The following is a 27,692-nucleotide window of genomic DNA, read 5'->3' as shown; positions in this document are numbered from 1 at the left end:
CAGAATATATTTGGAGTATTTCATTTATTATTGAGGATATTCATGCAATTTAAACAACTTGTATATAGTGTTATTCCAACTGTTGTCATGCACATTGGTATATTATTTTCTTTGTAATACACACTGCTTCTCAGGCTTTTGTTGGTGCAGTCCTGTCCTCTCAACTACAGTGCTAGATATGTTTATTAAAGGGCCTTCATACATTTGAAAGACAGTAAATGGAAGTAATTTTGTTACAGGGAAATGTTACGTATTTAAGAATTTGTTCATCGAAGAAGACAATTTAACATTTGAATTTCAGTTAGATTGAGACTTTTCTGTGAAGCAAAAAGCTTGTACGCTGTAGCATTACAATAAGCAGAGCTGGGCATGTTGGGGGACACAGTAGAAAAAGGTCATAGTTGAACAAGGTTGAAAAAATTCAATTTTTAATACATCTCTGGAAGTGGGGGTTATGACAGTTGCAAATGATGAGATAATATACAATGTAAACGTTTTTTACTTTGAATATTTACAATGAAACAAAATCATGTAAAACAAATAATGAAATTGGATGGTGATGATGAAAACAATTAAAGGACTTTTGACTTTTGTGCATATGACTCACTGACTTGTTTGGGTTATGCTGGACAATTTGTTCCCAAATCTTAACAAATGACAAGACTTAAGACAAACAGGACAAACTGTATCAAATTAAAAAATAAATATGATGAAATATATTAAACATCTGCAACAAAAGTTACAGTGGTGTCTAACTCTGTCATTCCAGCTTCCCAAAACTCACAGCATGTAGATGTAGCACCTTCTTCTTCAAAATATTCCAACAATATGACCTCAGGTATTTTGATTAATATTTTTTCCAAAAATGGAAATAAATACATTTGGATGTAACACTGACCAGGATGTTTTACAGGAGCAGTTTAATGTGTGTTACCAGTTAATGCAAACCATAAATATGAGTTTATGTAAGAACAGAAAAAATAAATTGAGATTATCATGCCACTTTGAAATGTGACTGTTTATCCACCCAGTGCTCATTAAAAATGAGTGTTTTCATTCATACAAAGTCTGGATTAAATGCTTCATTTCAATTGCCAGCCTGGACTGGGTCTGTCACACTGTAAAAAAAAAGAGCATAAAACAAAAGAGGAAGTTGATATTCTTGTTAGTCATGTGCACTCATCTCATAACTGCAAATCTTATTTTGGGCTACATTTTTCAAAATCCAGTGGCAGATCATTTGGGGGGAGGGGTAATGATGATTATTACTGAAAGTGGATTATTTTTATTCTCCAGAGCTACATTACAATTCACCTGTGCCTATGAGCCATTGTTACGCTCTTCCGCTGCTTTCAATTCCAAAAACCTAGCCATGTGCTCCAGTCGTATGGAGCCTCGGTGGATCCACTCCTTATGTTGATTATCCTAAGTGTGACAAAAACCACCACATTATATCAAAAATATTCTAAACAAAAATGAGAGGAAAAGAACATCATATGAACACCAGCACTGTTAAATCGTACTGACCTGAAAAACGACCTGTATCAGGCTGCTGTCGACCACCTGCACCTCACACCTCTGCTGGACTCCGTTTAATTCCACATTTAAGGCCTGTCCAGCTCTGTACTGGGTTAAATGTGGGTATGGCCAGTCCTTCAGGTACTGCTTCATGAAATGCTTGTGAGAGCTGTCGGAAACGTCCTCTAAAACATCTTCTACTGTCGAAAAACAAAGAGTCTGTCACTCATCTTACAGTCGCTTTGAATGACATGTTTCTTTTTGCCTACACAAACATGTTTACCCAGTACAAACAAAACAGGAACCTATTCACACATGAACCTATTCAAACTAACTCGAGCCTGTTCTCATATTGTATAAATAATAAATAAGTAACAGGTGGAATGACCTACACTCTCAATAGTTCACACATGATTAATTTAGCATAATGAAACACAACAGTTTCTCTTTTCTCTAATGATCTGTAGTCATTTCTACTTCGCTGTTTTTTTTTTTTATCGCTTTTAAGCTCTTGTCAGTTAAACCCATGAGTTCCTATACAGATGTTTCACATTAAAAGCATTCCAGCTCCTCAAAGGGCAAAATCTCTGTCTTTCCTGGAAACATAAGCAGGATTTAGTGAATGGGAGCAGTCATTGTGTTAGAGAGAAGAAATACTCAGAAAAACAGTGGCGAGCATGACATGATTATGTGATATGATTATATATATTTGGTTTCAGGTGTGAAAAAATATAAACACTTCAACCAAACTTACATGGTCTGCACACCAGGTGAAGGAAAGGTAAACTAACATAGACCGGTGTGTGATCATCCATAAAGACCAAGAACCTGAAAAATTAGAATATGTTTTATACCAAATCAAACACTGAAAAACACATTTGGAATTTCAGCGGGAGATTAAAGGTATTTTTAAAGATTGTGGAGGTGCATAGATGTAGGAATAAATACTCAGTCAAACACACCTCAAGCGGTTCTTTCGACTGGGAAGCTCTGCCAAAATGCCAGGCTGGAACCGGAACTTGTTGTCTTGACACCGGACCACCACGCGAGCACCGACGTAGAGCTGCTCCAGCTTCGGTGTGGTATCAAAGGCAATGTGGTGTCCAGAAACTAAGCTCTTCCCTTTTTCTTCAAAACTAACTTTGTACTTGACCCGTCCATCTTCTGCAAAGGATAAAATGTCAGTGAACTAAACTGGTAAAATCACCTATTTTTTTGCTTCATTGTGTTAAATGTGTGAAATTAATTATAAGAGTAAAAAACTGAAGAACAGTTGGCATTTTTTTGTATTTTGTATTTTGTATATGTAACAACCCACAATTACGAAAATTATCAAAAGAAAATTATCAGGACTGCAACTTTTGTTGCATTTGTTGTTTTTTTTATTAATTCATCTGTTTATTTTTTCTGATGAATATATTTCAATTTAGTCTATAAAATGTCTATATAAAATATTCACAGAGCCCAAGGATACAGGTTTTTTTAATGTTGGACCAAGAGTCGAAAACCTTTAATGAAATAAAATCTGAAAAAAAGCAGCAAATCCTGACATTTCATAAACAACTTCAATGATGAATCAATTATCAAAATTGAATCAAAACAAATCTCTCTATGAGTTAAATAATCAATTAATTGACCAGAGGTGAGCACAAGATACTTGTATTATGCAGCCATGGGTACTAGATTTATTTAATTTCACTGTTGATTTAACATGTTTATCATCACTTTCCTGGTGAAAAGTATGTTTTTCTTACCTTTCGTAACCATTTCCACTATTTTTCCTCGTTGCCATCTCATGGGCCTCTTCCTGGCCAGCACCACCATGTCCACTTTGACCTCTTCCTCTGGTAAATTAGGACGGACCTTTGTGATTTCATGAGAGCAATACGCAAAAGCTGATGATATTATTATAGGGGTTATTTCGTTCACTGTGGAAAAAACAAGAAGCACAAAATGTGTATATTCAAACATACAAGCTTCAGAGATTGTAAATTCCTTGAGCAATTTTAAGTCATTTCGTATTTACCATTGGTTTTCATCTCTGAATGGTAGTGGTGTTCATTTTCATGGTGTTTGTGACCTTACCGTTGTTGTTGTTGTTACTGCCTGTAGGTGGTGCAGGTGGTCTTGTTGTGTCACTCTCTTTCAGTTTTGCAGTTTTCTGTTTATTAGTTGAGACTGAAAAATCTGAATCACTAGAATCATCTTCTGGTTCCCACTGCATGTCAGAGTCAGAGCTGCTGAGCAGCTCGTCTTCACTGTAGAACTGCTGAGGCGTTGGAGGTCGTAGAGCACTGATCTTATATTCAGGGAGTCTGGTCAGGACCACCACTGCTTTTTTTATTAGACTGAGAGAGTCTGAGCCATTTTCCAACTGTGTCCTCTTGCTGGGAGTTTCACTTAGGGAGAGACCAGACTCACACTGGGAGTCAGACATATTTTCTGCAAAGAAAAAGCTTTGGTGAAATTTTGACTTTCAACAAACAGAAAACCTGCAGCAGAAATGACTGTGTCCTTGGGCTGCAATGACTAGTCAGTAAATTGATGAGTTGATCCAAAGAAAATGAATCTGCAAATATTTTGATAATCGATTTTCTAGCAAATAAATATGCCGACTATTTGTTGGCTTCAGCTTTTCAAATATGTGGATTTGGAGCCTGTTTGTATGATAATAAATTAAATATTTTTTGGTCAGTTAAAACAAGCTAATAAATGACATCACTTGGAATTAGTGATTTGTAAATTTTATGTTTGCCTAGATTCTACTTTTTGGGTAATAAAGCTGAACTTCAGCTTGGTTAACACTGTTATGTGCTTGCTATCATGATCTCCTGCCTCTCTCCTGTTTTCTCTCCTTGTCATATCTCCATCTCATCCACCTCCATAACCTCTGCATTTAACCAGATAAATCCCACTAAGGTTAGCGACGTCTTTTTAAAGCAATACCTGGCCAGGATGGCAGATTTACAAGTTTCAGATAGGACAATACAATACCAGTCACACAAATAAACAATACTGAAAACCAGAAAACAATATACATATGGTTTAAAATAAGCATTTGAACTCCAATAGATACCTCATGATTCAAGCAGATGTGCAACATGGAAGAACATAGACACTACAGCCGAACCATTATATTAGCAAGGTAAATAAATTGTCTAACATGGAGCTGTAACAAGTAGTCAATTAACTAGTCAATTGACGTAAAATAATCAGCAACTATATTGATAAACAAATAATCATTTAGGTAATTTGTGAAGAATAAATATAAGCATTTGCTGCTTCAAGGGTCTAACATTTCGTGCTCTTGCATTACTGTAAGTTTTTAGGGTGTTCGACTATTGATTGTACAAAATAAGACATTTGAGGACATCACCCTGAATGCCATTTTCTGATTATTGACAATGTGATTCACCAATTATTCATGAGTTGCAGCCTAGTCTGATATTATATAATATATTTTAATCTAAATCACAAATCACAGATCACAAAGGCCGACTAATCTACCTATAACAGTAAAGTCCCGTGAATTTCAGCCTGCTATTTCCCAGATTTCCCATCATCACGTGGGGAACGCATCCTGACGGCTGGGAATCTTGCTGTCAGATACTGTTCCCCGAGAGTTCAGCATGAAGGGAAGATCACAAATCTTTCAAATACATACTGCTGACTTCTCTACCCTTAACAGGTAAGTCCTGCGATTTTCAGCCTGCTACTTCCAAGGGAAACGCATCTTGACAGCTGGGAAAGGACATAAAAACCTGGACGACCAGTAATCTCTTACTCTTAAATTCAGACAAAACTGAAGTTATTGTAATTGGCCCAAAACACCACAGAGATACACTATGTGATAATATACTGACTCTGGATGACATCACCTTGGCCTCCAGTGCTACAGTCAGAAACCTTGGTGTCATTTTTGACCAGGACTTGTCCTTTACTTCACATATAAAGCAAGTCTCTAGGACAGCCTTCTTCTACCTGCGCAGCATTGCAAAAATCAGACCCACCCTGTGTCTAAAGGATGCTGAAAAGCTAGTTCATGCATTTGTACCGCAAGACTGGACTACTGTAACTCTTTATTGTCAGGATGTCCCAAAAATTCAGTAAAAAGCCTCCAATTGATTCAGAATGCGGCAGCACGAGTACTGACAGGAACTAGGAAACGAGATCACATCTCTCCTGTGTTAGCTTCTCTGCATTGGCTCCCTGTAAAATCCAGGATTTAAAATCCTCCTCCTCACCTACAAAGCCATTAATGGTCAGGCACCATCGTACCTTGGAGAGCTTATAGTTCCCTATTTTCCCAATAGGACACTTCGCTCTCTAAATGCAGGTCAACTTGTGGTTCCCAGAGCTTGTAAGAGCAGAATGGGGGGCAGAGCCTTCAGCTATCAGGCTCCTCTCCTGTGGAACCAGCTCCCAGTGTGGGTTCAGGAGGCAGACCCCCTCTCTACCTTTAAGATCAGGCTTAAAACTGTCCTGTTTAGTAAAGTTTATAGTTAGGGCTGGCTCGGGTATGTCCTGACCCATCCCTTAGTTATGCTGCTATAGAGCTGGACTGCTGGGGGATTCCCATGATGCACTGGGCTCTCTCTGTCACTCTCTCTCTCTTGATTACTTTATGCCATTAACTTTGTATTTTTTTCTCTCCCGTAGTTTGTGCTTCTCCTCTCTCTCTCTCTCTCTCTGTCCTCATTCTGCAGGTCTCTCTGCCTCTGGAGCAGCAGGATCCAGATCCACCACGACTCACCATTATTATTAACCACTGTTATCTGTCATTATTATTGATAACACCATTACCTACACAGCTGTTCCTGGTCTCTCTCTCTCTCTCTCTTTTCTCCTCTCTCCTCCACCCCCCCCCCCCCCCCCCCCCCCCCCCTTTTTTTTATCTCCTCCTAAACCCAACCGGTCGAGGCAGACGGCCGCCCACCCTGAGTTGAGTTGAGTTGAATTGAATAACACATCCATGTTGCTTTTACTTGCTCACATTAGCGTTATTTGACGGTCATAGAGATTAGTGCATTTGTAATATTTTTTGTAGCAACCCCACCAGGTTAACGACAGTAACTTCAGGGTCAAACTCAGTGGCGTTGATGTTATGGCTGAGACCAAAAGCGCTCGGATCTAAATCTGCAGCTCACCTGATGCTGTGTTTCCGATTATCCGCTTATCCGCTTCCGAGGCCAAAGTGTCCGGTCACAGCACAATAAAATGTTTACTTTGCGCGTGGAGAGGCTGTGGGGTTAGCCCACACGACTTAGCTTGTTAGCACCTAAAGTACAACAGGCCTGAAAAGCACGCAGTTAAACCGTGCGAATGGCTTTGCACAGAAATTATGCAACAGGACCTGCGCTGCGAGTGGATGAGATAAAAATGATCATAAATCACAGCTTCCTCCATTTTAGACTTGTGTTATTGTTGTCGTTTTTCTTCTTCTTCGCCTTTTTTTTTTTTTTTTTAATGGCACACACCTAAATGCCCCCATTACCGCCACCGACTGGAGTGGAGTGTGGATCTGGATTAAGACAAGTCTCACAAACCCAGAGGCTGCAGCACATGCAAACAGTTCAGTCAGTAAAACAACAACGCCATTTGCAAGTTTTTTTATTCCATGAGTAAGATCATGATCTTTTCTATTAAACTAAAAATGACAGCTGTATATGGAGTTATGTGTTTATCTGAGCACCGCAGACACAATAAGATCTGGAAGCTCTGAAGGGTAGCTGCACAGATTAGTATTCATCACTCTTTAATGTAGGCTACTAATGTAAGATTACTGTACCCTAAATATGCACTACTGTATTATCTAGGGACAAATTATACAATAAAAAAATATATAGAACTGCTCTAATCTAAAGACTTGTTGAGATCCATGCAGCAGTAATATGAAGAAAATGGCAAAGAACCAACACTGTCAAATCAGAAACCTGATGCATGCTTTATGACTTGTGTCCATCAGTGTAATGATGATTTATTTTGGTTCAAAAGTGTCCTGACCCCCGTATGCCATAAAAAAAAACATCATATTCATTCAAAACTGCACGGTCGCAACATATGGAGCAACGAGAGCAGGAGCAGCAGGGAGGAGGAGTACATCTACATTGTCCTGCAGAGTCATGTAAAAGGATTTCACTCTGCTCTCTCTCAGGTGATCTGCTCCTCCTGGTAGGTGGAGGTGGAGATGGAGCCGTAAGGATCCACCACCGTCTGCGCGCACCGCACCACCGTCACCAGCAGGAAGAAGCACAGGAGGAAGAGGAAGAAGAGCGCGAAACCCAGGTCCACGTCCACCTCCAACTGTGCCGCAGGGTGAGGGTCCTGGTCCATGTGGGCGACGATGACAGCCGACCCTCTCTTTCAGCGGTTCCTTCCCCTTGTCAGCTCAGCACCACCAGGTTTAGGGACAGTACAAGTACGTGCACCCGTGCTCTTGAGATGATGGTGAGGACTTCATGCCAGAAATATAAATCAGAAAGAAGTACACAGGTGAAGAGGGGTAAAGTTTTAAAGGCAGAGACACCACAAAGCTCCTGTATTTTAAAGCATTGTCTTGATTATCAGTGTTGGAAGAAACATTTGATAGGGGAGTTTAGTTCTGTGACTCCCAACCTTGGGCTTGGGTCCCTCAAAAGGGTCACATGATAAATCTGAGGGGCTGTAAGATGATTAGCAGGAGGGACAGGGAAGAAGAAAAATTTAAATTCTTCTTCCCAAATATATATATATATTTTTTGTCTATTCCATAATCTTTGCTTTTTGTGAGATATTGCTAACGACTCAGACATCTGAAATGTGACAAGGGGCCCAAACCAGACACTACTTTTCTGAATGTGGTCACAGTACAAAGGTTGGGAGCCACTGGTTTGATCTTATAAATTTATCTTATGATTCTTTTTATGCAACAAGTAACTCAAACAAGTGACGAGGAAGTTGAAGCACAAAGTAACATTAACTAGAGATAATAAGTGTAGTTAAATATAGCACTTGAGTAAATCTAAAAAACAGATGTGTATTGCGGATACACATACTCTAAGATCTCATTACATGAAATCCACTCAGATCAGAACAGTGCTATTTGTCAACTTTGTTCATTCTTTATCACATTTCGGTTGGTGGATTGCGTCCTGAAATTTGGGGGCTGTGGTTATTTTTTTTATCAGTTAATTTCTTCATCATTTGGGCTGCGAAATATCAGAAAATCCTGAAAAATTACCGTCACAACTCCTTGGAAAGCCCAGATATTGTCTTCAGATTGCTTGTTTTGGGCAACCGACAGTTCTTAACCCCAAAATAATTTGTTTAAAATCACATAAGAAGAGCGCACATTTTTAGAAGCTTGAACCAGAGAAATTTTGGCATTTTTGCTTAGAAATTACTTTAAAAATGAATCAATTGTCAAAACAATTGCAGAATAACTTTGTCAATCAGGTAACTAAAAGTTAATACTAAACATACTGGTGTTCCACATTTACAAGTTCGTCCACATCATTTCCCTGCCTGGGTTTTAATTTCAGGAATACAACACAATACCTCTCAGGTTTTACCAAAACAGATACACGAGCTCTCTCCAAACCAGTGACCAAAACTTTATGAGAAGTATAGTTATTACTAACATTGTTATATATGCTTACCACTAGATCATGAAGTCGCTTTAATTACCGTTTATAGATAACAGCAAGATGTAACCTGAAGGTGAAGCCTCTGAGCAACAAATTTATTATTGCAAAGATATCATCTCAAACTCACCATCCTTCCTGTATAATCACCCAGGTGTTTGCTGCTGCAGACTCCTGCCACCGCCTCTCCACAACTTTGAATATACATCTCTGTCTTGGTTCCCTCTGAGGTTCCTTATTACTTGAGTTACATAAGACACTCATCAGTTACCAAAGTCTTTACTGTTCTCTTCTCCTCATGATCAACGCAGGAAAAATGAGCAGCCCACAAATTAGCTCCTGCACACACACACACACACACACTCTAGCATACACTTGCACCTTGCGACCTCCCCCTGGCATGTAAAGCCTTTATTAATACTTAAGCAGGAATTGAATAACGGTCTACACAGTTCACAAGTGAATCAAACACCCCACAGCCTTTGTTCTCCTGTCAAGAGGACCTTCATCGCTGTCACCAATTAGACTCCACACCACCATAACCCAGGCACCTTAGGCGACACTGAGCTTATTCCTTACACAAGGCTGAATAGGCAACAGGAAGGAGGGGAAAACTTAATGTGAAAGCAGAGGCAAAGATTTAAAGAGGAGGGGTAAGACAGGAAACAGAAGGGGGGCGTGGAGAGGAAAGCCCAGACACTGGAGCAGGGGAAACAGGAGATGCATTAGCAATTAAATTGCGGAGCCAGATGCGAGAGCAGGGTGGAAATTGACCCCGCCGCTTTAAAATGGAGATTGTTACAGTGGAGCTGCCAGTGACAAGAACAGTGTGGAGGCTGAAGGGCAGGGCACAGAAGTAAAGTGATCCCACTCCCAATATGCAATTAGCCAAGGAGGCCTTTTAGGCTGCAGCCAAAATACTGTGGGGGGGCAAAGGAAGGAGGAAGAAAGAGGGACAGGTTTCTTTTTAGCATGAATGAAAAAGAAGCCCATCATGATCGACACTCTAAGACTCTCAGACTGCACATAAAGACCAACTTTTCCTCCCCTGAAACTTCGAGATAATTACAAAAATCACTTGAGATATTTTTGGCAACAGTGCTCATTCCAAAAGTGTGCCAGCCAGGTGCCTCTCAGTGTGTCACCACTACGCTGCGCCATCTGATATTGTAATAGCTCCATGGTGCCTCCGGGTCTACTCTGCACCCGAGGAACCTGCGACTGATGGATGGCGCTAATGCCAGACTACACGTGCTCCATTTCCACGGCGACAGATCGTCTCCAAGACAAGTGTTTTGATGACGTTACCAACACTAGAAGGCACGTTTCTCAGCTCCTGAATTATGGCTGCTTAGTCCCAAGAAATGACCTGCCCTCTCTGCAAATAACAAAACTACACTTCAAATGAATGAATGAATCAAACTCCACGAATAAGACATTTTCATGTAACATAAGGAGTTTAAGAAAAAGTACAAGAATTATACAAGATATTCCCGTTCAGACACCTTACAGACATATTTAATACTAAGAAGAGACATTTAGATTAAAACAAGTGGAAGGACAACAAAGCACTGCTGCAGCTACTCTTAGTGTTTTTACTATTGATGAAAGCCACAAGATGTGGCTAAAATAAAGCTTCCAACCTTTGACTGTAGTTTTATAGCTGAAGACGGTCCTAACACATCACCACTGAAGCAATCCAGAGGGGACGTACATTACATTACATTAATACTTCAACTCTGTCTTCTTTAAAATGATTGCGCTACATCATGTATTAACTAATTAGTCAACTAACAGAATTTGTGGGCAACCATCACAATAACCAACGGTGTTAATCAATTAATTATTAATATTATAATAATGAAGTGATCCCTTAAGCAAAAATGCAAAACATATTCAGTTCCACGTGAGGATTTTGCTGCTTTTCTGTTTTACTCAAGTTAACTCTTGCTGTTTGTTAGACAAAAGTGATCCGAGGACTGTGATGAGCATTTTTCACTATTCTGACAATTTATAGGTTGAACGATTTATCATTTAACTGCTGATGTAGTTTGCATCTCCTCCATTTTTTTGGGAAATTCATCCTTACATTAAATTAGTAAATACCTAAAAAGCTATTATCAATTATTTATCTATTATTGGATTTTCTTTTTTCTCACTCCTTTGCACTTTGGCAGCAGTTTGGTTTGCTCTTTACCTTTCATTCTGCACGTTTTTATTGTTAAACATCTGAAACCTTTGGATTTAAATCAAACTGTCATTTGAGATTAAAATTGAAAGAACCAGAAAAGCATGCACAGAATATTTATCCACAGTTATCTTTATCATCATCATCGTCATTATTATTATGTTTTTACATCTCAGCAACACATAATGCAGAATAAAAACACTTTCTGTCTTAGCAAAGCTCTTTAGAGGGCGCTGCAGGTGATTGGTCATCGTGAGCCGAGGCATACAGCGAAGTTAGAGGCCCAGAGCATTACAGTGCATGGAGTGTTGAATGTGTTGGGGCACAAAGACGTTAGAAATAAAGACAAACGGACAGATATTGTGTTTTACAATTAACACTTGAAATGATGAAGGCACTTGAAAATAGCAAGGTCAAACAAAATGTAAACTATACTTTGGTGTTTCATTTTTACCTCTTTACTACATTTTATTGAACTGCTTTTTTTTCCTTATCTATTTCTCTCTTTTTTTTTATACAAAATGAACCAAAGCACTGAGGAAGATCTTGGGTGGATAATAATGAGAATAAATATGAAACAAACTTGAAATCATACTCAAAACCTCTCTAAAATAAAAAATAAGTCACGTTTGAATTTGAATCAACCACTAAGCTTGTTTACTAGATATTTTGTCAATGCTGATCTATAGAAGAAACCATAAAGTGCGTCTTTGGATGGATGGGAAAAACAACACTGAATGGCAATGCTATTGACTTTTCCAGCCTATAAAGAATTCATAAACAGTTACTGATTGGTTTGGGTTACACTCAAACAAATTGCTCCCAAATTTAAACCGTTGACTGGACCGAAAACAAATAAAACACAAAGCAAAGTAAAATCAAACAACTAAAAGACATTAAGCATAAACCTAAACAAACATTTAAAATGATCTCTGTGCGTTCTGCTTCCAATAAGGCAAAGGATTTTAAGACAAACTACAGGCACATTTCAACACATCTGGCAGATGTAGCATCTTCTTGCACTGTTTCAAACTGTTAAAAAACATTATTTATCACCAATTATTTTCTTTTAAACATCACCGGAACAAATATATTTTAGCAACACTGACTCAAAACCAATGAAAAAAAAAAAAAAAAAAAAATTGACCGATTCAGATTCATTATTAACTGACACTCTGGACTTCAGTAAATAGACTTAAATCAGATTATGGTCCATAGAAAGACATGGCCTCATTCACCTCAGTGCTCCTCACAATTACACTGACTTCAGTGTGGTTATTTCGAACCAAAAAAAAAAAAAAAACATCTGTCAAGTTTAAGGGCAGTAATACTTAGAAGAGTGTTAACTGACTGTGCAGGAAGGGAATGCCTATCCTAACCACAGCATCTCTTAAAACACTTCCAGTAACAGAGTATAAAGCTACAAGCAGGCAGATTTGGCAACTTGGTCAACAGCACAAAATCTCGGCAAATAGCAAAATACACTGAAGGGGAGGGAGAGGAGGAGAGGGTGTGTGTAACGAGAAAACCACTCACCACTGCTTAGGTGATAAGCAGATCATCGTGGTTCTCCAGTGCAGTCTTCCTCTCTCCATTTAATTTAGTGTAATCCACAGAGAGGTGACATTATCCACATTGGACTACCCGGGTTTCAGAAATGAGTGTGTGTGTGTGTGTGTGTGTGTGTGTGCGTGTGTGCGTGTGTTGCCTGCTGCCTCTTTCAACATGCCACACTCTCGTTCTTTGGCTTTCCGGTGAGGGCCTCATGTGAGGGCCCGTCGTCACTCTTCCCATGGCCTCATCTCTGCCTCTCACTGTCCAATCAGTGCCTCTTTCTGTGGTTGTTGTTGAGGGGAGTGTGGCCGTTCTGCATGTGGCCATTTTTCGATTTTTCCCTCTGCTCGCGGCCGTTGTCTTCATCCTCTGACTCTGTCTCCTCCTTATCGCTCCGCTCGTCCTCAACAATGTCCTGTCAGGTGAAACGAGACATAAAATTTGAACAGTTGCTAGCTCGAGGTGACTGTAATACATTGTGGTGGCGGGAAGAAAACAACTGAAAGTGGTGGTTCATACATTTCCTGGCAGGAATTTGATGACCATTCGCAAGATTAGTGCAGCCCAGAATATATGCAAAATCTGCAGCACAAACATCAGCCCGTTGAAGAAGTAGAAACCAAGGAAGGGGGGGTAGAGGGTCTGGGGGTACACCCATGTTGTATGTGTGATCCTGGAAAACAGGACAAAGGAAGAACAGAGAGTCCAGTCAGAGCCACCTACAGTCACATTCAAAAGCCCATTGTGGGAGGCCAGGGGTGTAGACAATGTGTCTGTTGTGTTTCCAGCAAAATCTTGCAAAACTTTTAAGCACATTTATGAAATTTCTGCAAGACAGTGTATGTCTGTAGCCTAATGTATTCAAGACGACATGAACATATTGCATAATTAAACTGAGCAACAGTAACTGTGATATACATCATGGTATTTCATTGCTGCTTCCCACCTAAGATGGCATTTGTGTTTTTTTCTAATGAATGACACTGTCTCTTTTGAACAACATGTACCCAGTTGCTATTTTGTAGGACAGGGGGGCAACAGACAACCAGGGACATTATAGTCTGAACACTGGATTGGATATCTGTTAGAATGTCAATTCCAGTCATGGAAGCGGGAACAGCCACGTTAAAGGATAATGCTTCCATTATTTTTTTTTTCCATTGTCCACAAATCCCATGAAAAGGCCAGTTTTACTTAAAGGCAAAGTTACTTCTTAAAACAACTGGGCACTACAGTTTTTAGCAAATGTTATTCAAACATTAATAAATTGGGCATTTGTTGGGGACTATTTTCAAATATCAAATCAATAGAAATTTGCTTCAGTAGTGAGGTGGTGTGTGGGGGATCGAGTCAAAATCAAGTGTCCATATTGATCATAATGAAGATACATGTCACCCAGTGAACCAATAACAATTAAGCAAACAGGAATAAATTATATCAAAATACCAAACTAGTGACAATAAGAAAAATTAAAAACTGTCAACCTTATCCTTTAAGGTTGACGTGAAAGATCTGATTCTGTCAGTCTGTATTTTGAATGGCAACTTTCCTATCTGAGTCAAGCATAAAAAATCTAATTTTTTTTAAAGCGTCAACTAAAAACGTCCACAAAAATAAAAGAAACTTAAAACTGACACAAAAAAAAAGTATGGCTGCTAATTAACCCTATTCTGCATGAGCGAAGCAGGCCAAAAAAAAAAAAAAATCACACAGATTTCTCAATCATTCTTGTCAGACAAACATCAGTGACTCACTGCAGTTACATTAAGTCTGTTATAACATCATTTACCAGAAAGGGAGGATGACAAGGCGGGTGATGATGAAAACAGCAGCAAACACAGTGAAGATGAAGTTGCAGGTTTTCCTCCAACCTGCGTAGTTGAACATTTTGGCTGACTGGAATGAAAAGAGATCAGCGTCACCTTTTCATTTATTCCCCTCTAGAGGGCAGACAGTGAACTGTGTGGGGAAGACAGTGCTCTGATCTTAGTACTGTTATCATGAAGCTAATCACCAATGAAGAGGTTATGAGGTATATGAGTCAACTATTAACTTAATCTCTTAAAATTATACTTTTTCTGCCATGTTAGCATATTGTCGTACCTCCATTAGATAGTCGGAGGCATCATGCACCAACATGATCAAAGTCCCTGCCCGGATGTAGTTGACCAGCCAGGAGAAACTTATAAGGAGGATGGTGGCTACATGGTGAACTATCTGCTCTTTGAAATCCTGCAGAAAAAACGAATAAAGAGACAGAAAGAGATGTTGTAAAAACAAAATCCAACAGTGTTTGGTCACCAATTGATCGAGCTGTAAAGACCGGTAACTAATTGACAGTGTGTGTCTGTTGATGCTGGTTTTACAAATTATTAACTCTCTGCACATAGGAGATGTGCACCCATGGTAAACAGCAAATTGTAGCTCTCTACTTTTATCGACCCACAACTAAACGCACAGCATCTCGAACAACGGTCTCATTTGCTCTAGGTTTTACCTAGTTAACATGTTTTTCCCCTTCTATTTTTATATATTTTACTAACCACTCTCGTGTTACACTGTATTTTTGTTTTATAGTCCTATTTATTTCACAGCTGTTTCGCCATGTGTCTAATTTACTCATGACCTTGTCGTTTACACCTTCCATTTCATGTCCATTATTACGCAGTGAACAAGGACCTTAGCATGATATTTTAACCTCTTAAATATCATCTTCTCAGTGTCACTTTGAATTATTTAGAGGACGCTGCACGCTACACATTAGTGTGTTCACTAGACTAACTAGTTAGCTAAAGAGCCCTCTTCTCCACCAACATGAGCTAGTAGGTGAGTCAGTGGGACTCTGGGGTCCTGATGCATCTGCTGCTGCTGCTACAGCAACAGGTGACTCATCCTCCACCGCCTCTAGCCCTACGTGCCTCCTTCATTCTTTTTGTTTTTGAAAAAATCTTATATCCATAGCTTTAGCTCGTTAGCTACCACCAGATCTCTCTCTCTCTCTCTCACTCACTCACTCACTCACAAAAGTCAGTAGTGTGAAGTAGATCTGCTTCTTCAATGACCCAAAATGTACTTGTGTTACTAATCACAATATCATGTTATTTAATGCACGATTGGTGACGACTGAATACACTCAGGGCTATTTTTATTATTCTTATATTTGTTTAAAAAAATAAAGCCCCAGATGCCCAGGCCTAATGACGCCTATGATTATACAGATTTACAGCTATTAAAAGAAACTAAATCCATACACAGAGGCAGAAAGGAACTTAACAAAAAGTTACAAAACAAATCCTTCAATAAGAGGCTGATTTCAACATGGTGGCTCTGCAGGAAAGCTCAGAAATCTATTGTTTTGTTTTAAATGATTAGTACTGGGATTGCGGCCTTGCAATTTGCTGACAGGTTTGAAGGTCAGCCTCCTTTTACAACAATGTTAGTGATAGTTAGACCTGTGGGCAAAATGGTCAGTCTGTCTGCCCACAGTGCGACTTCCCTCAGAGCTCTGGTCACACATTTACTGGAGAAGTAACATCCCCGACCTCAAAGACACAGTTCAGTTTGTTGCTCACTCACTGTGACATTACCAAACTGACAAAGAAGAAGGCATGAGAGGAAATGAATATAATCTTTAATGGTATTCTGAATTCTGACAGCTCCACTCAATACAATGCATAAAGTCAGGACTTCTTAATGGAGAAATCAATATCCAAACCTCAAAATACACTGCCAACACAACAGATCATTTTCATTATTTTATGCACTCACTGAGTGATCGCTATTGATGGAAGGCTGCTAAGAGGTTTTATACTACAGAGAGATAACAAAGTTTAGGAAGCATCATTGTATCACTTACCTTACGTTTGACATCTGATGCTACACTAAAAAGCAGTGAGACATAGAAGCCTAGCTCGATCATGTAGTACCAGTATTGAGATGGCAACAGTGGCTGGGAAAAAGAGAAACAAAGATCCATTGGAACAGCGTGTTACCAATAATTTCACCCATTAGTCAGTTCAGTAATCTGGTAAACAAACAGAAAAGCAAGAGAGGCCAGTTTCTGCACATTTTGTGATCTACACGTGTGTAAATTTAAACAAAAATGACAGTATTTAAATATGAGATTAGCTGCAGAGACGTTTCGGGTCGTAACACTTGGCATACCATTTTCGGGAAGCCATCCCACATCTGCTTCATATCATAGAACCATGGTTTCTGAGGGGAGAGAGATATTCAATATTAAGTGTCCAACACAACACCACAAGTACTATGTACAAACAGCAAGCAGGAATACAGATGAAAACAATGTGTGTGGCATCCAACAGTCTGTCTGCTATGGCTACAATGTTTAAATCCAATTTCCTGCATTTCTGTAGCTTTGATAAGCATGTAGCACTTAGCAAACAGATGACTTTCATTTTGCTGATGAAGACAAAAAAAAAAAAAAAAAAAAAAAAAAAAAATTAATGTATGATTGTTTTTCTTTAAGTTAAGGTGACAATATGGATAGTCCATTTCTATTTATGACAAAAGTGGATGTCATGGTTACGGTATATGTTGTGAAATTACACATCAACTGATTTTTTGCTTATTATAACAACCACTATCAGTGCCAGACAGATTCTGACATAGTACTCACATCAATAAGAACTGCCAGGCCAGCAAAGAAAGCAAGAAGGTAAAAGGTAAATCTCCAACTGAAAAAGAATGCACAGCAATCTCAGAAATACCATATTACAGTGCAAATAAATCTGTCCCAACTATAAAACAACAACATGGACCAAAGTCATTTCAGGGTGTAAGGAACATGTGCAACCTGAGTCTAAAGGTTCTGACAAAGACATTTCACAACCCCCCTTATCACATCTTGAATAATGATTCCTATCACTAATGTATATCATTGGAATTTAAACCCTGAATCACAACCGCCCCTCTGACCGCTGATGGGAAACAGCTGGGTTACTTTTGTTTTACATTTTGCACTAGTTTGCAGCTTTTCTCTTCTTGACCGTACAGTGTGTACCCTCCCATTACTGTGGATTGTTTTGTAACAGCTTTTGAGAAATACTTGCTCCTGTTCTGTAGGGTTGACATGGTTGAACGCCACAACACTGATGATGAAATAATCTATTAGTGAGCCATGAAGTGGCAGCATATTTAAATCATTCATTTTAATCATTAATCATTTTTGACATTATGTAGCAGTTAGTCCCTAAGCTTTAAAACAGTGCAATCAACGCACCACTGATGAAATATTACCAAAAGTACATGTTGAAAGTTTGCAGCAGCAGGTTTCTAGTGTGAAAGATCTGGGGTGTATTCCAGAAAGCAGATCTAGTGAAAAATCTTTGTTAACACTGGATTTCCTGTTCCAGAAACAGAGATCACTTTAACTGGGAGTCAGTTACTGTGGTAACTTACTCTGAAGTTACTCTGAATGAGCTACCTGACACACAGATGCATCTCCTCATCCATACAGTTGATATCAAAGCACAGGGATTTGCAGAAATTCAATTCGGGAGAAGAAGATCAAAATCCCAGTTGGACATTAGTTTGATACCCAGGGCCTATCTTTACTAATGTCATCGATGTAAGGACAGAGACAGCTACATTCAAACGTTACACATCATAGAGTCATCCTAAGCTCAGAATAAAATCTATACACTATCTGTGGCTCTGTGGATATTAAGACAACTGTCAGGTTGTCAATCAGTGCCCCTGCACCGAAACATTCATTGTACATTACTGCAGTAATCACTGCAACTAATAATAATGACAAACAAAATCTGTGTGACGCTTTAGACACACAAGACACTGATCCGTGAAGAATCATTTCTCATGTTGTGATTGGTCACACTGGAAAATGTCTATCATACTTATACATATCCTGTTGGAGATTATGTGAATATGCCTGAGTGATGACTGCATGATTGAAGTGCAGCTGTAACTATGTATAGTCTTGACTTGTTGATGCTTTTTCAACAGCAAATCATCAAAATGGACTAAAGGTTATATCAAAGGTTTGTAAATAAACTTTTGTCTTATCTGTTTGTTGCCAACAGCACATACTTTGATCCCATCAGATTACAGCTAAATAAATATATTTAACTAGAATTACTGTTTTGCGGTTGTATGCCTCCTCCACTCAGACTAGTTTCAGGTTATATCCCTGTGTATCCAAAATCATATAAAATATTAACCATTTGTGTGAAACTTTGTCGTAATTGCTGTGTGAATTCTTGAGGTATGGCTTAAACTTTTAATCATTCATGAATAGATAATAAAGCTGATTCTGATCAGCAGCTCTAGAACCGAAATCTCTGAATTTCTCACATCAGGATCAGACGACTCAGAGTTTGGGGTTAGGTTCAGAGTTTGTTTAAACTCCTTTCTGGAACAGGCTCCTGTTCTTTAAACCACTGTAGTGGTATGAAAGACAGAAAATGGTTCGGGGTGAATTTGACAGTCTGTTGAAGAAGTTTAGCTACCTTGCTTCTCGAAACTTCTTAAGCTTGCTGGGCCGGTCCTGGTTTCTCCGCCGCCTGAACCACCTCTGGACCTGCCGCACTGAGCATCCCGTCTGTTTACTTAAACTCTCAATGGAGCTCTAGCAACAAAAGCAGGACAAGGATGTTTGTAGTCATAAAATGATGGTAGCTGACCTGTCACAAAAGACTTGGTAGTGAAGCTATGTAATATTTTTATCATGCTGTCATTCTTGTCCATTTATACGTAAATCATCACCAACACTACGTAAACATCTCCAAATTCCATAATAAGGATACACAGTAAGTACGAAGCAGTGTTAATTTCCTGAAATATGCAGGATGATTACCTGTGTGGGATGCTTTGATGTGCTGCAGAAATAGGCTTCCAGGGTGGGATTTGGAGGAGCACTGACACGTTGCTTGTCACGCACTCCCAGCAGAGAGGCCAGAGGAGTCGCTACTGTCCTGAAGGAAAATACACTGCATGAGAAACACCACTTGCACATCTCACATTTGTCAGAAAGACACATGCAAAACACACAGGTAGAGAGGCAGATTGATAGGCAAATAGCAGATGACTCACCTCTCGAATATCTGTCTGATGACTAGGAAGCAGAGAGCGATAGGGATAGTAGCCCAGAGGTCCTGTGTTTTAGGGAAGACTTTGCCATCGTGGTCCTTCAGGTCAGCCCAGCCGTGGCCTTCGGGAAACCAAATCCAGTCCGCCCATATCTGCTCGCTAAGCCAAGACATCATCCTAAAGACGACAGAGTGAAAAGGGGATTTTTCTCTCTCTCTTTTTTTTTTTTTTTTTACCTTGTGGAAGGAAATTAAGACAGGGAATTAAAAAGACAGTTTTGTCTCCTTGCTGATCTCCATTCATTTTCCATTAGATAAATATAGAAACTCACTCAGCCGTGACAATATCCTGAGAGGAAGGAGAGGAAACAGAGAGGGCTGAGAGGAGTGGGTATTGATTAAAAGTAATTAATCTCACCGGGCATCAGGCAACAGGCACCGTATCTGGGCACTTCCTGTTCCAGATGAGGGGAGGATTTTGTTATGGTGCTCACGGTGCCATCAGAAAACCAATGAGAATTCATCTAGGGCACTACACTGGACTTCAGTTTGGCAATAATTTCCATTTCTTGAAAAAACATTAACTCTTGTCTGCAGCTGGATGACACATTTACTGACACTTAAAAAAGGTGTCACATTTCCAACAGTTGCCACGTTGGACATCTGCATATACAGTACATCTAACAAAAAGTCCCGATGTTGACACTGACAGAATTTTACAGGAAAAAATTGTTTTTATATCCGATAACACCTTGTAATAATTACATGTTTTCCATAATTAAATAATTTCTCATTCATTTCTACCAGATTGAAGGTCTGAATTAGGCAAAGGATATTGCACAATGAACACAACATGTGCTGAGAATCTCTTGAGCAAGACCACTCGTGATATTCCCCCGTTAACTGTTAATCATTTCCACTATAACCTATAAAGATATTTTGCAGTCAGAGAAACTGGGATGACACCAGCGTTGCTGTAATTAGTGGCAGTAATTAGAGCACTTAGCTACCTGTGGACTTCAATACATTACAATGTAAGGTCAGCAGATTTTGAGTCTGATCATATTATACTGCTGCACCTTTATTTCTGCCGCCAAAGCTTTGTGTCAAAGTGTGAGTGGAGTGGAAAATTTAGCTTGTCACACACTTCCTGACAGATCCCATAACAAGGTCTGTGTGTGTGGACTTTAACCCATTACAAGCTTACCAAGAATGTGCAGTAACTCTTGCAACGGGAGTTTTACCTCAACAGGAACAGATTTTGTAGTTTAAAGATAAATCGCCTTAGCTTGAAACATCAACTATCCTATGTGTTCAAGTTAATCAGTGTGCGGATTTCATGGAACCTGTTGCCTACTCTTTGTCCCCCCTCATGTCAGAAATCTATCGGTCTATCTTAATTTCACTCCATAGAACTGTGGCTGAAATAAACACGTTTACTTTCTCTGTTTCCACCATTGTGTTTAGCCAACTGCAGGTCATGTTAAGTCTTTTAAACACTTCAAACTGCTCTCTGTGGATTTATGGGATTTGAATGAACACACAGACGGTTTTACTGTCTAACAGAGGGAGCTGGAAGTCAACCTCACGGCTGCAGAAGCTCTCAGGTGTGCGTCCTGTTTCTTAAATGCAAAGTACACTTCCTGTAGCTTTTCTAAGTGTAACAGCAACTGAGGCTAAATTCCCAAACTTGCAACATGAGAAGCAACAACGAGTAAAGTGTGCACATCTTACATGCAGTAAAAACCCACGTTAATAGGTGTTTATGGAAGACAGGAAGTTGACAGCAGCACCAGCCTTTCTGCAATACAAAGAATTTAACAGTTTGATGTCTGCTCCTGGGGGTGTGTGATTTCCTCGGGGTTAACTGACTGAAGGACATCAACAGTTGGAAGAAGAACAGGTCTGGCTCCAGTGGCTTTGGCAGGTGCAAATGCTGGAAGCTAAAGTAAACTTGCATTTTATTTTGTTGGCCAACCTATGTTTACAGATCATCCAGTATAAAGTGTAATAAACATGTGAGGCCAATAGACAGGTGGATACAGCTCAGCTCAGGTCTTTCGCAGTTTCAAAATAAAACACATTTTGGACTTAAGGGGGGGATCGCATTTTAAATTATGCTATTCAACTTGGAAATAAACCACAGGCATCTGCTAACTGTGTCTGTACATCTATCACTGAAGACATCTTTTGTTCCATCTCTAGCATGACTTCATCATTTTATCCAGCATCATTACTCACCACTTAGTTAGTGCTTACACATCTCAAACTTAAGGGCAGCTTTGGGAACAACCATAACACAATGGGCCGCTTTGGTACCACTGGTTTAGTGTTGGCGAACAGGTGTGGCGTTTTTGGATGAGTCCCAAAAGGAGAGTACTGTACTAGAAAGAGTTACTATTCCCACTGCTGTCTGGCATGAATTTCAGCCTAGTATGAGTCAACAAATCGCATTACACATCCCATAATGCAAATCAAAAGAATCTTTCATTGGTCCCCACCCACCTCCTAAATGTCTTCTTATAAAGTCCAAGGCCTGTCAAAAGGTACCACCCTTGTTTTTGACCACCACTAATGGCTGCCACTTTGGTTGTTCTTGTGCACCTGTGTGAGCATGCTTATAGTTTCACACTATTCCGCTGGTGTACAGGTGGTGGCAATGCAGCAAGAATTGCAGCGATGCACCAGCAAAAGGTTGGGAAGATGAACACAAGCTAGTACACAATGCAGGTTTTTAAAATCGTCAATGTTCCTTGAGGGGGGAAATGCATTCAACACATTTCAGGCCTCAAGGCACTGTAAATAAAAATTATCTTTTGTTAAGTTTTTGTTAAGGTGTCGAAAAAGTCCAAATCCCAGGGTATGATAACCCTTCTAACTCTGGAAACCTGTGTCCAAAGCCACAGGAGACTTCAAGTGGCTGGCTAAGCAGTACTCTGACTGACAATAACTTTATGTGTAAAAATAAAGAAATCAAATTTTTAAAAAATCAGTGGAACGCCTATTTACAGTGGGTTTTTTTTTAAATTTATTATTTTTTTTTTAAACCAAAACCCTGAAGGATGGAGGGCATGCTGTACAGATTGTAAAGTCCTTGGAGACAAAATTGTAATGCTGAGGTATGTAAATAAGATGAATTTGACTTTCCCCACATGACACAAAACAAATGACTCGTATCTTACATCTAAAATCCCGTAAGAGAGTCAGAGTTTCTCAGTCTGTAATGAGGGCATATCCGGTTGCATAATCTCAACTTTAGGCTTGCTGTCATCTTTAAAAGTTTAGCTGCCTGTGTCTGTCACCGCCGTCTACGCTGTTTGCGTAAGCCCCGTGCAGGGAGTGGCAGAGTACGCACGCATGGCGCAAGCGGGGAGTCTCCCGGACATAGCGGAACAGATAGCCTGACTCACTGAGATGGAGCTTTGTACAAGTTTCCCCAACATCAAAGTGACTTTAACTGAAGGCTCATTACACAGGACCACGTATAGGTCTCGCTTTGAATCAGACGCGTAAAAAAAGAAAAAGCAGGGGCTAACTTTGCGTGGCGACATCCCCAGCTTACGCTAGAAAACTTTTTGCGCATACATAAATTGCACCATAAGCTACAATAAATGGCCGTTCGCTCTTATGGAACCAACTTCTGTATTTCTTCAGGAGTTGGGGGGCCGTGGCGCTTTATTGGCCAGGGCCCGATTGGTTTCATGACCTTTTCTTATCGCGGTGTTCCTGAGCAAACATCCCCGACATGAGGACAAGCAAAGGCCCGTAAACTAGCTTAACTTTGATGTGCGGTTCCTTCCAACGGCTCCCAACGGCTGAATCCGAGAGTGTCTCAAGCAGAGCGGGGGTCAGCTAAGTTGAACCCCCGCTCCCCGGGTAAAACTACACATAAATCCTCCTCATAACACGTCTCACCCGTTTCTTTCTAAAAATAGCAGCTTACGGTGTGTGTGCCTGCGGGGTAGTCTAGGATTTGAGGCGGTAAAGGAGCCCTCACCGAGGGTTTCACGATGCTAACAGACGCCGAAGTCCACCGAGTAACGGTGCAGCCAACTTACCTCTCTTCACTGTGTGCGGGCAGGTAATGTGCTCTTGAAATGTATGGCTGCTCTTCCTCCTTTCCGGTTGTAGCTGAGGAGATTTCAAGTAGTTCTCGCCATCAAACACGTCCACTTGTTGATCGTTCAATGAGCTGCAATTCGCCCCTTTTTTTTTTTCCTTTTCTCTAAACCTCAGGTTCGCCACATTCTCGGGGAAAAATTAAAAAAAAAAAAAATAACTGTGTCGCACTTTCTCCTCAAAGTCCTCCCTTGCTGTCGTGAGTTCAGGCTGATCCAAACAAGTGGGGGGGGAAAAATGTTTTGTTTATCACGTCTCCGCCTGAGAAAAGTAGTGTGAATGGGGTTCGGCTTGCTACCGTCCAGCCGGGGATTTCAAGCAGTCGGGTACAGTGGATATTATGGTAGTATGTTAACAGAGGAGCGGGGGGCGGGAGCAGGCTATTTAAAGTGACGTGGGCCTCCTTCTGTATGAGGGGTGGTTAGTGCCCAAGTTTTGATGCAAACCTTAAGCGGACAAAATGGGACAGAAATGAAGGTTTCAGTTTTTCTATTCTTCTTTTTGCCTTCTCATTTATTGATGAGAAGGCAAAAAAGAAGTGAAAGAATTTTAGCGTAAGGCTGCAACATAACATAAAAAAAAAAAGTAAAGGAGTCTGAATACTTTGCGATTCCAATGTATGCACCACTGTTTTCACATAGCCTATTGGAATATTATTGAAATGGCATTATATCTAAGTGCAATATCTAAATTGCAATAGCTGCAATATTTTGAGAGAGATAAAAGTTTTTGTGAATATTCTCATTTGTCCAGGTCACAGTATCTCAAAGGAATTTTAAATCGAAAGCAATTGGACTTGGTTATTTGTCTAGGAAAACGATGAAGCCTCTTGGATGAGAGGTGAAAACGTTTTCCTAGACAAATAACCAAGTCCAGTTGCTTTCGATTTAAAATTCCTTTGAGAGAGATAAAAGTTGTGTCACCACATGCCATTATAAATAAAGCATTGCGGTGTTATGGAGACAGATGCCACAGCTTTCAAAACATATTCTTCAGATGCGAGGGAACATGCTTGTCTGTGATAAATGTGCATTTACCTATCATGGAGAATTTAACAACTATGCTGCAATAAATGTGAAGACTGGTTGCCATAAATATGAGAAATGTAGGTTCAAGGTTTAAGATTAGTGTGTGTGCTGCACACTTGGTATCAGACACTTCAGCTAGGTGGTAGGAAGGCTTGTGCTGTGTGCTTGAATGTAGCTTCTTACCTCAAATTTAATGACAAAACTATCACGAGTCTGCTCAACACATTGTTCTTTCTTGATTTTTTCTTTTTGCACACTATATGGCTTTCATAATCATCATGATCTGAGGCCTTAAAGGTTAACTTGAAAAAGACTATGCTCACGAAATACAATGCATTAGCCTTAAACAACAATGCATTCTAACGCGTGGACTCCCAGATGTTCCTCTTTTCACTTGACCATCTGCCATTTCCCATTGTTGTGCAGTAACTCTGGTTTCTGTCTTCTTGTTGCTCACCAGGACTTTGCTGTGTAGTCAATTCCGAACAAATAATGAAAAGTGACAATTAACTATTTACCTACACATCCCGCATGATTTCCATCACCCTGTCATAACCATGCGTTGGCTAAAAAAGTTAGCTTATAATAGTAGATTCTCAAGTTACTGTGTATTGCAGCTGTTTTCTCCTCAAATTGCAGCAGCAGTGCCAACAGTGTGGAAACTTCCTCACCCTATTATGAGTACGTGGCATTGATCACCCGTCATAGCCACACAGACACAAGCATGCCGAAGAGGGTCAAGGCATGTTTGGACCCATCAGACCAAACCCAAAATGCTGTGACGGACAGATTCACTGCACACCCCAGCTGTGGTTACACACACCTCAGCCTTTTTCCATCTTCTTCACATCTGAGCGGGATATTTATGCATGTAGAGTCATCAGTTAATCATGGTGGGAACTTGCTGAAGTGGGATTATTCACGGTTTAACATAATGATGTCCAATCATAAGGGCTATTGTCTACAGGCTTGTAATTATGCCTCAAACAAAAACACAAAAAACATTTAATTTCATCATTTCCTTCAGATGTTTTCCACTTTCCTCAATACCTTTTCAGGCCTACAGAGAGCAGCAAACTCCCCTATGATTTCTGATTTGCATTTGATTTGTCACCTTGGAAAAACAGGCAGAATCATTCGGTAAATAACACAGTATTAAGCAGAGAGTTCTCACGGTGAAACTTTTTTCTAAATTGTACTTTATTTTCTTTTAAAGACATATGTTTTAAAACAGTAATTGTAGAGAATAAATAAAGAAACATTATGTTTGTTTTTTTGTTTGGTTTTTTTTTTACTTCCATAGGTACATTTATGTAATTAAAAACTCTATAATAAGTGTGTTCATTGTCTTGTAGACCACAGGAATCCTCTTTTTTTTTTTTCCTCTTAAATTAAAAAAGAAATTTTCACATCTTCCCCCACGTCAGATTGATTACCAAATAAATTAAACGTAAAAAATCAAGATAGAAAAATTCCCAGCCCTTCCTCCTGCTTTGTTAATTTGAAAAGTAGTGGCAGCAGAGTATCTCAACTCGTGAAGTTTTTAAGTCCTTTTAACTCCATTTTTAAACCAAGGTATGTACAGTGAGAGGAAATCCATTTCTCTTCCAGTTTAATTACCCCATGTTTTTAATTTACGTATAAATAATAAAACTAACTCTACATAACAATATTACCAATGGTAATCATACAGAGTAGTATTTTCTTTTGCCTCTGACTGTGTAGACTGGCCCTCTGTTCACGCCATAGACCACAAATCACACTATACAGTAGAACCCTGTTCAGTAGAATAACATCAGTGATATGCTTTTTCTTAACATGTAGATCTTGTTGCCGACAATAGAGTATGTACATAATATAAATGAATCCAGCAGTGGAATGATACAGTAGGAACTCTGGAGCACTTCTGATATTGCGAATGCTGATTCTGAAGATGTATTTGTTGCTCATATTACTGCTGCTGCTGCTGCTGCTGTTGTTGTTTTTTTGTAAGCGCATACACGTGATACTGCCTTTTTGTGAAGTGTTGCTCCTGTGCTATACGGTTGGTCAAACAACCAAACAAGGCTGGGACATCCCAAGTGGTTTTCTTGATTGAACTCTTAGGTTTTCCTGGAGGCAAAGAAGAGGAGAGAGAAAGAGAGAGAGAGAGGGAGAAAAAAAAAAGAGAGAGCAGAAAGCATTTTAAACCTAATCACTTAGATAAAACACATACATTTAAGACTTTGGAAGTGGAGTGGTGTCTGCAATACACACTGCTTGCACTGATGCCTCAGGGAGAGTCTCAGTAATCAACTAGTGTCCATGCAACTTAAATAGTGACAGTCATACTGCTGCAAGTGTATGCACGTTCTTAGAAAATACTCTGTCAAATCTTTTGGCAGGCAAATTAATTCAGAACATGCACAGTAGGAATTCTGGTGGGGGGATAAACTGTCCAGATTTTAGGAAACAGTTGGGAGAATATTACACATTTATTCTAATAATACTCAGAACCATGCCATTCACCAAACTGTAGTTTCTCAGGGAGGTGACGCCTCAGATTCAGCATTTCAAATCATCCACCGCATACTTTATTTTTGATGCATGTTGCTGC

At 39.6% G+C, this 27,692-nt stretch overlaps 3 protein-coding genes and 1 long non-coding RNA gene across 8 annotated transcripts in view; 1 reads left to right on the top strand and 3 right to left on the bottom strand.

The window, feature by feature from the left end:
• Positions 1 to 411: 411 nt before the first annotated feature.
• On the bottom strand, positions 412 to 6,999 carry LOC139633745 (histone-lysine N-methyltransferase SETDB1-B-like). Of its 3 annotated transcripts, none has more exons than XM_071499638.1 (8): positions 6,666 to 6,999; positions 3,604 to 3,960; positions 3,273 to 3,362; positions 2,481 to 2,682; positions 2,273 to 2,346; positions 1,528 to 1,718; positions 1,315 to 1,425; positions 412 to 1,118 (listed from the first exon to the last, which is right to left on the bottom strand). In XM_071499638.1, exons 2-7 carry the CDS (start codon positions 3,953 to 3,955, stop codon positions 1,321 to 1,323), a joined length of 1,014 nt encoding a protein of 337 aa, XP_071355739.1. In that variant the 5' UTR covers positions 3,956 to 3,960; positions 6,666 to 6,999; the 3' UTR covers positions 412 to 1,118; positions 1,315 to 1,320. The 3 variants fall into 3 exon arrangements, with proteins under 3 accessions (XP_071355739.1, XP_071355737.1, XP_071355740.1); XM_071499636.1 differs by having other exon boundaries at positions 3,273 to 3,446; positions 6,666 to 6,992; XM_071499639.1 differs by lacking the exon at positions 6,666 to 6,999 and having other exon boundaries at positions 3,273 to 3,381; positions 3,604 to 3,741.
• Positions 7,000 to 11,442: 4,443 nt separating this feature from the next.
• On the bottom strand, positions 11,443 to 24,419 carry LOC139633744 (ceramide synthase 2-like). The gene is made up of 11 exons (XM_071499635.1): positions 24,008 to 24,419; positions 19,954 to 20,127; positions 19,718 to 19,835; positions 19,371 to 19,489; positions 17,522 to 17,579; positions 17,047 to 17,097; positions 16,739 to 16,831; positions 14,986 to 15,114; positions 14,672 to 14,778; positions 13,402 to 13,555; positions 11,443 to 13,297 (listed from the first exon to the last, which is right to left on the bottom strand). Exons 2-11 carry the CDS (start codon positions 20,124 to 20,126, stop codon positions 13,151 to 13,153), a joined length of 1,149 nt encoding a protein of 382 aa, XP_071355736.1. The 5' UTR covers position 20,127; positions 24,008 to 24,419; the 3' UTR covers positions 11,443 to 13,150.
• The window catches only part of LOC139633749 (uncharacterized), a 6,955-nt gene continuing 2,269 nt past the window's right edge, over positions 23,007 to 27,692 (top strand). Inside the window, exon 1 of the long non-coding RNA XR_011693811.1 lies at positions 23,007 to 23,068. This is a non-coding gene — a long non-coding RNA (uncharacterized lncRNA). The remainder of the gene's footprint in view (positions 23,069 to 27,692) is intronic.
• Positions 26,363 to 27,692, bottom strand: part of LOC139633743 (CUGBP Elav-like family member 3) — a 26,388-nt gene continuing 25,058 nt past the window's right edge. For all 3 annotated transcript variants that reach the window (XR_011693810.1, XM_071499634.1, XM_071499633.1), the window contains one exon: positions 26,363 to 27,208. The gene's annotated coding sequence lies outside the window, so the exon portion shown is untranslated. The remainder of the gene's footprint in view (positions 27,209 to 27,692) is intronic.

This window comes from Trachinotus anak, unplaced genomic scaffold (assembly GCF_046630095.1).
Source record: "Trachinotus anak isolate AG129_WGS33_773 ecotype Australia unplaced genomic scaffold, CSIRO_AGI_Tana_v1 ptg000016l, whole genome shotgun sequence".
Classification (NCBI taxonomy): Eukaryota; Metazoa; Chordata; class Actinopteri; order Carangiformes; family Carangidae; genus Trachinotus; species Trachinotus anak.
The sequence above is the reverse complement of the archived record's forward strand: the minus strand, read 5'-3'. Positions and strand labels throughout refer to the sequence as shown.

Excerpts from the sequence above, each read along its gene's own strand:
- LOC139633745 (XM_071499636.1), bottom strand. The coding sequence starts at position 3,955 with ATGTCTGACTCCCAGTGTGAGTCTGGTCTCTCCCTAAGTGAAACTCCC. Across the intron at positions 2,347-2,480 it reads AGTCGAAAGAACCGCTTGAG|GTTCTTGGTCTTTATGGATG; the intron begins GTGTGTTTGACT and ends CTAATTTTTCAG. Across the intron at positions 1,426-1,527 it reads TGATACAGGTCGTTTTTCAG|GATAATCAACATAAGGAGTG; the intron begins GTCAGTACGATT and ends TGTCACACTTAG.
- LOC139633744 (XM_071499635.1), bottom strand. The coding sequence starts at position 20,126 with ATGATGTCTTGGCTTAGCGAGCAGATATGGGCGGACTGGATTTGGTTT. Across the intron at positions 19,490-19,717 it reads CATCAAAGCATCCCACACAG|AGCTCCATTGAGAGTTTAAG; the intron begins GTAATCATCCTG and ends TTTTGTTGCTAG. Across the intron at positions 13,298-13,401 it reads TCAAATTCCTGCCAGGAAAT|GACATTGTTGAGGACGAGCG; the intron begins GTATGAACCACC and ends TTCACCTGACAG.